The sequence below is a fragment of the Armigeres subalbatus genome, chromosome 3, assembly GCF_024139115.2.
Source record: "Armigeres subalbatus isolate Guangzhou_Male chromosome 3, GZ_Asu_2, whole genome shotgun sequence".
NCBI lineage: Eukaryota > Metazoa > Arthropoda > Insecta > Diptera > Culicidae > Armigeres > Armigeres subalbatus.
The window spans coordinates 17,112,938-17,123,926 of NC_085141.1; the positions used below are offsets into that span (position 1 = coordinate 17,112,938).

General features: G+C 41.9%; 2 protein-coding genes across 2 annotated transcripts; one reads left to right on the forward strand and one right to left on the reverse strand.

The window, feature by feature from the left end:
• The first annotated feature begins 8,406 nt into the window (after nt 1–8,406).
• LOC134227387 (general odorant-binding protein 56d-like) lies at nt 8,407–9,218 on the forward strand. The gene is made up of 3 exons (XM_062708805.1): nt 8,407–8,566; nt 8,623–8,772; nt 8,827–9,218. The coding sequence occupies exons 1-3, from the start codon at nt 8,507–8,509 to the stop codon at nt 9,037–9,039; spliced, it is 423 nt and encodes a 140-aa protein (XP_062564789.1). The 5' UTR covers nt 8,407–8,506; the 3' UTR covers nt 9,040–9,218.
• LOC134227388 (general odorant-binding protein 56d-like) lies at nt 9,161–10,530 on the reverse strand. Its single transcript, XM_062708807.1, has 2 exons — nt 10,293–10,530; nt 9,161–10,229 (listed from the first exon to the last, which is right to left on the reverse strand). Exons 1-2 carry the CDS (start codon nt 10,476–10,478, stop codon nt 10,023–10,025), a joined length of 393 nt encoding a protein of 130 aa, XP_062564791.1. The 5' UTR covers nt 10,479–10,530; the 3' UTR covers nt 9,161–10,022.
• Nucleotides 10,531–10,989: the final 459 nt, after the last annotated feature.

Here is a 10,989-nt window from a genome sequence, read left to right on the forward strand (position 1 = left end):
TCCATCAGGAATTGCTTCGCAAAATCCTCTCGAATATACCTTCCGAAAACCCTTCACAAATTTCTTCTGAAATATCAACAGAAAATATTTTAGAAAATTCTTCGAAAATCCGTTTGAGAATTCCATAAAAAATTAACTAAAAATTCCTTTTGAAATTCATTTACGATTCCTTCGCAAGTTCCTTTAGGCTTTGAAAATTTGCTTAGAAATTTCTTACGAATTTTTTTAGAAATTACTTCGGAAATTTCTCAGAAATTCCTCTAGGGGTTCCTTAGCAAGCTTCTAGGCTTTTTTTCCTGGAATTCCCATAATAATTCTTTCAGAACAACCTCAGAAAATTCTCAATTCCATTTCCCTCGAATACCTTAACTTTCGATTTTTTTTTGGGAATCTCTTCAGAAATTTATTGAAAAATCAGAAATTTATTGAAAAATTCGGAGATTTCTTTGAAAATTCCTTAGAAAATTGCATCTGGGATGCATTAGGAAATTCTATTAGAATTTTTTTGAAAATGTCTGTCATCCGGAAATTCCTTTAAAAAGTTTGCCTCACAAACTGTTTCGGTTATTACATCAGGAATTCTCTCAGAAAGTCTATTAGGAATCCTTTCAAAAATTCTTCATTTAATTCCTTCGGAAATTCTTTTACGAATACCATCGGGAACTATTTCATTCCTTAATACATTTTCGAATGAATTCCAGCAGGAATATTGTATGATTTTACTGAAAAATTGCCCTAAGAAAACATGAATGGATTTTCGGAAGAATACCTAGGGGGAATAACGGCTTTGGCAGGTTTTGTTCTTTTATTATCATGGGGGTTTTTAATGACTGATTTTGCTCAAAGTTGGCCTATACATTATTTGCATATCAAAGAATATAATTATTGTTCGTGTTCTTAAATTTATTTCATTCAGATTTATCAAATCAGTGGGAATTTGTCGAAGCTTATGTAGAAGCATTTAAGCCACTCTACGATTGCACCATTGCAATTCAAAAGGTCAATTGTACTTTAAACGATTTTTTTGGCCACTGGATGACAGCTTATGGTCAAGTAGTGTCGGTGCAGAGCAACATGTTTGTGAAGACAATTCTGGAATCGATGGAGAAAAGAGTCAGTAATTATACCATGCAAGCTGCACTTTACGTTGATCCACGCTTTTCTTTTCGTGGGTCTGGATTATTCTCTCCACAGCAGAAAAAAAATATTGTGGTACGTAGTATGTTCATCTTCTAGTCGCTTTGACTTTGACGTGACATAAGTGTTTTAAGCTGTCTATACAAATCCAATTTTCTCATTTTCAGAATTTTCTGATTAAAGTAAACCAGAAAATAACAGCAGCCTCGAAGCAAGCCTTTGATGACATTTCCTCTGATCCATCGCCTCCAAGCACATCAAGTGAACTAGCAACCCTATAACCAGAGACCGGCGGAGTGAAAAACTGTCGAAATGGCAACGTATGAAAATGCATGAAATCGTGACAATGATACTGGTAGCACTTGAAATTTTTGCTTGTTTCTTATGGATGCAAAAAGTAAACAAGTCGAAGTGGAACCGTTTTTGACGGTTCGATTGGAGACAAGATGGCGTCTTCGCCGAACTCTTATTCTAGTATTTCTAAAGTGAACCAGTATCATCGGCATGAACAAGCCAATTCAGTTTGAATGATTTCATATCAAGAAACATTGGGCAAAGTATTCAAACTTCGACAGAAATCTCTTCATTAGAGCAGCACATCAGGAACATTGCAAATCATTCACGCAAGGATGCTGATCAAACAGGCTTCAGTGTCATTGATCATTGGGCGAAACAACGTTTTGAAGATCCTGAGCTTTGGAAATTAGTTCAAGTCATTCTTGGACAGGCACCCACACAGTGTAGTGTTGAGCGAGATTTCAGCCAAAATAATTTGGTGTTTACAAAGTCCAGAAATCGCATTAGTGAAGTCAACCTGGAAAATATTTTGAAGATACGGTCTAATAAGAGTATTATTCCGAAGGCTCTCGCCAGATCACTCGCCAATGATACAGAATAAGGGGGAGTTCACCGATTTAATGGATTTTTTACGGCTTACGGAACTACAGAGAGCACAATAAGAAATCTTCTAAACAAAATTGTGTTGAATATCTGAATATCTTCAAAGGTTTTTTTTATTAAATGAATTTTTAAAACTTTCCAACTATTTGTTTTATTATGTCTGTAGCAGTAAATATGTACATATCTGAACAAGCAGTAATAGAAAAGAGTAAAATAAATGAGACTTATTTTTCTCTCCCTGTTTTTACAATTACATTCCAAAAATGTTGGTAGATTTTTCAGATCCAATCAATTCTAAAATAAGTTGAACAAATTGACACTAGCTTGATTTCTATTATCAATGGAACAGTTTTGCGTAGAACGGCAGTGTATTACTTGAAATAAATTTACTAAACTGAACTAAACAAAAATTTACATCTGTACAATGTTCCTATCAAGATTTTTTTTTATGTACAGGTTATCCGACTTCGTCAGTAGATGGGAATAACCAGCGCGGGGGGGAAACATACATTTTCAGTGCAAAACATAAACAAACGAGCATAAATTCCATACAAAAATCCAAGATGGCTGAGTTGGGGATATTGACAAGTCGGATAACCTGTACATAAAAAAATCTTGGTTCCTATTATGCTTTACACTTCCCACAGTGTGCGAGAAAGTCAAAGATCAAATCGATGAAAATAATGAAAATTTATTATCGGGTTGTTATTTTCACTGGTAAACAAACGATTTCTTACGTGCACTTGATCAACGAAAATATTGTATCGGAAATCTTATTCTCGTGAAAAGTGTTAGGAGAAGATAGTATTTGCTCGCTTCTCACTTTCTCGCCTATATCTCCCATAGCGTGAAAATGAGCCATTCTCTTTTCTTGTCAACGATAATTTCAATCTCTGGTCTCTCTGGACTCTCAATCAGCGGAGCGAGTTCCAATGTGCACGACTTTATCGCAGGCGTCCCGCAAGTTAGTATTCTCCAGTTATTTGTTGATTCTTTGTTGAGATTAGTGCCTATCCAGCATTTTACGTGCGGTAATGGCCGCCACAATTCAACTCACTTTTTGATAGGATGCACTCGATTTGACGTTTGGCTTGTGTCGTACACGGACAGATAAATAAACTCAAACTTTGAGTCAATATACGCACTATTGAGAATATCGCAGAAAAAAATTACCCAAATTTGGGTAGTTTTCCCTTTTTTTCCCATGATTGCTATCAAAACTAGAGCAAGATGCAAACACCTCACCGAGGTTGCTCAGCCCAATAACCCAAATTTGAATAAATTCAATATTCTCTATTTTGGGTTGATCAAGGTCCGCTTTGGATAAATTGAACTCAGCTTTGGGTAAATTGTTTACATGGGATTAAAGGCAAACTACCTAGTGCCAGAAAAGTCATTTTACTCAAATTTGGGTTATTGGCCCAAACCACGGTTTTGAGTGCAAACAACCCACTTTTGGGTAGTTTTGGTTTTCAGTGTATGACACCGCAGCGATCATCATCATCATGAATTCATCATTATGATGATGAAAATTTATCGTTTTTGTGTCATACGACACAAGCCAAACTTCAAACTGTTTCCATCCTACCAAAAAATGAGTTGGGTTGTGGCGGTCATTAGCCATCGGCCATTAGCGGCCATCGTAAAATGCTGGATGAAAATGCGAGCTAAAATGTATTTGTATTCTGGACTGTTTGCACTTCCGCAGTTATTAACTGCGAGGTTTTTTAAGCCAAGTTACCAATTTTGCATTCGTATATCATGAGGATAACACGATGACACACTTGTCATAAAACGAATGTTGGATTCAGTCAAACGATAAGGATTTTTTTTTCGAAATTGTGATTCTCTGGTACGGAAATTAAATTACTTGTGGATCCGTTTTTTGAAGAGAATATAATTTTCCTGAGAAAGTGGAAATAGATTTAATAATACAAAGTTAAGCAGGGACTATGTCCAAGCAGGGACTATGGGCAGCAGGGACTATGTCCAAGGGCTTGACGATCCCTCCCCAGGCCATCTGCGAGTTGTGGGGCTTGCCTAGGATGTGGTGGGGTTTGACAGTGGGCCCTGTTAAACCTCTATAAAAAGCTGCATGTATCCGCAAGTAGGCCCCACCAAAGCGACCGTGTGCCGCTCAAAGCGCACAAGCCCAAGTCCTGGTGTTAGGTGGGACGCTAAACAGCCCTGACACGACGGCCCTCCGACGAGACAGGAGGTTTGCGCAGGCCCAATAAGCCGCCTAGAAAACCAATCATTACGAACAATATAAGAGATAATGCGACTCGATATAATCGGCAAAGACCTAGGCGACGAATACAGGATCACGATTGGAAGCTTGGAACATGGAATTGCAAGTCGCTAGGTTTCGCAGGTTGCGACAGGATGATCTACGATGAATTACATACCCGCAACTTCGACGTCGTGGCGCTGCAGGAGATTTGCTGGACAGGACAGAAAGTGTGGAAAAGCGGGCATCGAGCGGCTACCTTCTACCAAAGCTGTGGCACCACCAACGAACTGGGAACCGGCTTCATAGTGCTGGGTAAGATGCGCCAACGCGTGATTGGGTGGCAGCCAATCAACGCAAGGATGTGCAAGCTGAGGATTAAAGGCCGTTTCTTCAACTATAGCATCATCAACGTGCACTGCCCACACGAAGGGAGACCCGACGACGAGAAAGAAGCGTTCTACGCACAGCTGGAGCAGACATACGATGGATGCCCACTGCGGGACGTCAAAATCGTCATCGGTGACATGAACGCACAGGTAGGAAGGGAGGAAATGTATAGACCGGTCATCGGACCGGATAGTCTGCACACCGTTTCGAATGACAACGGCCAACGATGCATAAACTTCGCAGCCTCCCGCGGAATGGTAGTCCGAAGCACCTTCTTTCCCCGCAAAAATATCCACAAGGCCACATGGAGATCACCTAACCAAGAAACGGAAAACCAAATCGATCACGTTCTAATCGACGGTAAATTCTTCTCCGACATCACGAATGTCCGCACTTACCGCAGTGCGAATATTGAATCCGACCACTACCTCGTTGCAGTATGCCTGCGCTCAAACTCTCGACGGTGTACAACACGCGTCGAAGTCGGACGCCGCGGCTTAACATTGGGCGGCTACAAGACGGTAGACTAGCCCAAGACTACGCGCAGCAGCTGGCAGTGGCATTCCCAACGGAAGAGCAGCTAGGCGCAGCATCTCTTGAAGATGGCTGGAGAGATATTCGATCCGCCATTGGAAGCACCGCAACCGCTGCACTAGGCACGGTGGCTCCGGATCAGAGAAACGACTGGTATGACGGCGAATGTGAGCAGTTAGTTGAGGAGAAGAATGCAGCATGGGCGAGATTGCTGCAACACCGCACGAGGGCGAACGAGGCACGATACAAACGGGCGCGGAACAGACAAAACTCGATTTTCCGGAGGAAAAAGTGCCAGCAGGAAGATCGAGACCGTGAAGAGACGGAGGAACTGTACCGCGCTAATAACGCACGAAAATTCTATGAGAAGTTGAACCGTTCACGTAAGGGCCACGTGTCACAGCCCGATAAGTGTAAGGACATAAACGGGAACCTTCTTACAAACGAGCGTGAGGTGATCCAAAGGTGGCGGCAGCACTACGGAAAGCACCTGAATGGCGATATGGCAGACAACGGTGGCGGTATGGTAATGAACCTAGGAGCACGCGCGCAGGACATGCGACTTCTGGCTCCGAATCTCCAGGAAATCCAGGAGGAGATCGGCCGGCTGAAAAACAACAAAGCCCCTGGAGTTGACCAACTACCAGGAGAGCTGTTTAAACACGGTGGTGAGGCACTAACTAGAGCGCTACACTGGGTGATTACCAAGGTTTGGGAGGATGAGGTTCTGCCGCAGGAGTGGATGGAAGGTGTCGTGTGTCTCATCTACAAAAAGGGCGATAAGTTGGATTGTAGCAACTACCGCGCAATCACATTGCTGAACGCCGCCTTCAAGGTACTCTCCCAAATTTTATGCCGCCGACTAACACCAATTGCAGGAGAGTTCGTGGGGCAGTACCAGGCGGGATTTATGGGTGAACGCTCTACCACAGACCAGGTGTTCGCCATACGTCAGGTATTGCAGAAATGCCGCGAATACAACGTGCCCACACATCATCTATGTATCGACTTCAAAGCCGCATATGATACAATCGATCGGGACCAGCTATGGCAGCTAATGCATGAAGCGAGCCGAGTCCTCTCTGGAGTGGCCTCAGCCATCTCCAGCTCCTAGGGAATGTGATATGGTGGAGAGAAGGACAAGCTCTACCTTAACTCTAATTTATTAATTCTAATTACGTGCTATATATACATTGTCAGGTAACTATCGAGAGGTAAATATTCATAATTATTTACTCGTCGATGAGCTGCCTGTTTTTATCATCCTAAACTACCTCGACGGGTAGTTGGTAAAGGACAATGTAGTGGTAGATCACCACATGCACGAAAACGAATTTCCGGATAAACTGATACGGTTGATCAAGGCGACGATGGATCGGGTGATGTTCGAGTTTCAGGGGCATTCTCGAGTCCCTTCGAAACGCGTAGAGGGTTACGGCAAGGTGATGGTCTTTCGTGTCTGCTATTCAACAACGCTTTGGAGGGAGTAATACGAAGGGCAGGGATTGACACGAGTGGTACGATTTTCACGAAGTCCGTCCAGTTATTTGGTTTCGCCGACGACATTGATATTAATGCACGTAGCTTTGAGAGGATGGAGGAAGCCTACATCAGACTGAAAAGCGAAGCTAAACGGATTGGACTAGTCATCAATACGTCGAAGACGAAGTACATGATAGGAAGAGGCTCAAGAGAGGTCAATGTGAGTCACCCACCACGAGTTTCTATCGGTGGTGACGAAATCGAGGTGGTAGAAGAATTTGTGTACTTGGGCTCACTGGTGACCGCCGATAACGATACCAGCAGAGAAATTCGGAGACGCATAGTGGCTGGAAATCGTACGTACTTTGGACTCCGCAAGACGCTTCGATCGAATAGAGTGCGCCGCCGTACCAAACTGACTATCTACAAAACGCTTATAAGACCGGTAGTCCTCTACGGACACGAGACCTGGACGATGCTCGTGGAGAACCAACGCGCACTGGGAGTTTTCGAAAGGAAAGTGTTGCGTACCATCTATGGTGGGGTGCAGATGGCGGACGGTACGTGGAGGAGGCGAATGAACCACGAGTTGCACCAGCTGTTGGGAGAACCATCCATCGTTCACACCGCGAAAATCGGAAGACTGTGGTGGGCCGGGCACGTAGCCAGAATGTCGGACAGTAATCCGGTGAAAATGGTTCTCGACAACGATCCGACGGGCACAAAAAGGCTAGGTGCGTAGCGGGCAAGGTGGATCGATCAGGTGGAGGACGATTTGCGGACCCTCCGCAGACTGCGTGGTTGGCGAAGTGCGGCCGTGGACCGAGCTGAATGGAGAAGACTTTTATGTGCAGCACAGGCCACTCCGGCCTTAGTCTGAATAAATAATAATAATAATGATTGTCGGCATTAAGCACAATAGATTCCCTACCTTTCCTACAGTATTATTGTGTTCCCTAACTTCGGCCAAACTGCGAGTCTTTCGGTTCCCCAAAAGTAACATAAGTGTATATGAATCATGAAAAACTGCAATGAAAAACATGATCTCGGCTCTTTACGCTTAATACGGCAAAAAAGCCTATCCAACAAACGAGAAATTAAGAAAAAATCATACAAAAATTGTATGATTTCATGATTGTAATCGACTGATTTGTGTGCAACGGAATGTTTTTTTCCGGCTTGCAGTCTTTGGAGGGAAGCTGAATGATGTCTATTTAATCATCGCCGACGTTTCGGTGTTGGAGGAAGGTGTAAATCCAACACCAAAACGTCGGCGATGATTAAATAGACATCTTTCAGCTTCCCTCCAAAAACTGCCAGCCGAAAAAACCCATTCCGTTGTATGATTTCTTATCTTGTTTTTTTACTGTTCTGGGGACACTGTTTTTCAAACGGTTTCCCATGCTTTATGAAATCCACAAAATGCAAGTGTGACATTTTCCATTTTCACTATTTTTTTCCCCTTTTCTTCAAAAAATATTTACAATTTTAAAGTATTTTGTGATTTTGTTATAAAAGGTTCGATCAACAAAAAACAGACAATAATAGAAAATAACCAGCCAAAATCATTATTCTCTTAAAATATTTTTCGATGGATCTCTTCAACTTGTATTATTTTCTACTTAAGTTCCATAAGTAATTGTAACTGAATTAAGTAATGAGAAAGTCACTCCGACTCTTAGTTATTTCTCGAAAGGTTGCAAAACTATGGAGCGTCGTCACCTGCGATCAACACTCTCAAACAACAGCACTACGATCGATCGAGTCGACAGCCAGCAGTGAGAGAAGAAACAGCTTCAACAATCAACGCCACAGATAATAAGATCAGTTGAGATGACATCATACAACGTGATGAAGCTATCGATCTTTTCGATTTTGTTGATATATTCCGTGGTAAGTACGTTGGTTCAAGTTGTCGTACATTCTACATTGGATTCGATCAATTTTAGTCTGTGGTGCATTCCCAAAAGGAATTGTCCAAAATTCCCGAAATCGATGCCTATAAACTGCAGTGCATTGAAGCCAGTGGAATCACTGAGTCATCGTCGAAGAAATTACGCGACGAAGACACTATACCCAATCCCGATCAGTCGACCAAGGTGAGCACCATTTAACGACTTCATGCCCCATTGATAATGTCTGCTTCCGAATAGTGCTACGTCCAATGTTTCTTCTCGAAACTGCGAATGATGAACGAGAAAGGTGTGGTGCAGAAGGACAAAGTGGTTGCGGTTTTGACCAAACTGATGGAAGCGGACAAAGCTAAGAAGCTGGCGGACAAATGCGACTTGCGAAGAACGAACCCATGCGATACGGCCTACGCTATGTTCGATTGCTACCGACAGAACAGAGCAAAGCTGCTCTGAGTGGGAGTTCGTTATTGTAGCTCATAGGGCAGGAGTGCTGTTATTACTACCTGCGTCATTCCTAGTGATATTATCAGCACTGCTCCGGAATACTAAGTGCGTTCAAGTAGATAATGCTTGGTTGATGAGGTTTATGTAACGCATTTCGATTATATTTGTATTAAAGAACAATTTGTTACGGAATTTTTATTTGTATTAAAGAACAATGTGTTACGAAAATTGTTGAAAGAAACGCAATCTAAACTTTGAGATCAACATCCTATAGAAAGTACTTAGCAGGAATAAAATATGCATTGAATGTTTCCGTTTTTTTCCTTGGCTGTACTAATATTAAATGAAGCGAAAAAGGGACAAAAACCGCAAAAGAAAAATTAAGAAAAAGGAAATTAAAAAAACAGAGCCCTAATAGAGATGGCATAAAGATATTGACTGAAGGTGGACATAAGAATGCTTTATCGAATGCATACAGGTTTTATTTTACACTATTTGGTTTTAGTCGATTAGGACTTTTAGCGCCAATGAAACAATGAGTTTACCCCACGAAAAAATCACAAAAAAAAGAAGAATATTTATGCGGTATTTCAAAAGCTGTTAAAGTTCAGGTTAATCGTTAAATTAATTAATTCCGTGAAAAACAAAACCTGGAAGTAGATACAAGATAAAGAACGATATACGATATTCGCGCATTATTTCGGGCGCGTTTTCTTGTGATCCGTTAAGTATGAAGAGCACTGAAAGTTTCTTAAACACTAATTTGTGCATCTTCATAAACATGCTTGCCTTTCAGAAGATTGGTGATGATACTAAATTAAATACATATCATTATAATACCGAGTCGTCAGCTAGGTTCTTTTTAACTGGTCGTCTCTGGAAGAACCCACGTTTTTGAAACTACTAAATATTTCGGTCTATATTTCCATCAAATGAGAGCATATTTTCAAAACGAAAGTTCAACCTCTTAACTATGTATATTATTTGGTGTTTCATCCACTCTTGTTTCGCTGATAGCACACCAAAACCTCGTAGGCCGTATCCAGTGGGTCCTGCTTCTGAATATCACAGTTTTTCACCATGGCCTTGGCCGTGTTTTCGCCTTGTATTCCACTGAAAAACTCAACCACGGCATCTTTCAACATCGCTCCATTTTCATCCATAAACTGCATCTTCTGGAAGAAACACTGCACATAGCGCTGCAAAGAATGAAAAATCTTAGGTTTTGTGTCCTGATTCAAATCTGACTTCGTTTCGCTAACCTTTGTAGACCAGTCTGGATTATCAATAACTTGTCCAGCGTGCACCTTGATGGCCGACTCCACGCTGACGTCGCTGAGTTCGACGCACTGCTTACGATAATCGTCAATTTTTTGGGCTACGTTTGCATTTTGCGAACTGCAAACGGCAGCAAAAATTAAAAGGCTCAGAAACCTAACTAACGTCATTTCGGTGAGACCTAATCACAATGCAATCGTAGAATGCACTGGGAGGTAATCTGGCGGCCGTAGAGGTCCACAGCAAAAACAGCTACCTAATTAGTCTGTGAATAATCAGTTCTATTATGTTAACTCTGTTGTATTTGGTAGGGGTGATTATTGTGAGAACATTCCGCCCCGCTACTCAGGTACATGGGGAAGTAGAAATGTGCATAACCGGCATTTCGGTCGCGTCAAAACAAACCCTTCAAAGATACTGTTTTTATGATTCCCTCCAAATAATGTTAACTTTTATGGACCTATAAAACCTTTAACCATAGCCGTAAACTGTCTCGGCCACGCGTTCATAGCTCTCCGGTATTGTACCACGGTTGACGTACCCGGAGCTGTCAAAAGTGCCCTGCAAACGTCAAACTACCTCCAGCAAGACATTCGCTTCTAGTGTTTTTATTATGGCTAAATGGCTTTTCGCTCCAGTTTATTGTTGTTTGCCTGCTTGGGTGCGTTTCATTAAAGCATT

Excerpts from the sequence above, each read along its gene's own strand:
- LOC134227387 (XM_062708805.1), top strand. The coding sequence starts at position 8,507 with ATGACATCATACAACGTGATGAAGCTATCGATCTTTTCGATTTTGTTG. Across the intron at positions 8,567-8,622 it reads TTTTGTTGATATATTCCGTG|TCTGTGGTGCATTCCCAAAA; the intron begins GTAAGTACGTTG and ends GATCAATTTTAG. Across the intron at positions 8,773-8,826 it reads ATCCCGATCAGTCGACCAAG|TGCTACGTCCAATGTTTCTT; the intron begins GTGAGCACCATT and ends GCTTCCGAATAG.
- LOC134227388 (XM_062708807.1), bottom strand. The coding sequence starts at position 10,478 with ATGACGTTAGTTAGGTTTCTGAGCCTTTTAATTTTTGCTGCCGTTTGC. Across the intron at positions 10,230-10,292 it reads ATCCAGACTGGTCTACAAAG|CGCTATGTGCAGTGTTTCTT; the intron begins GTTAGCGAAACG and ends CATTCTTTGCAG.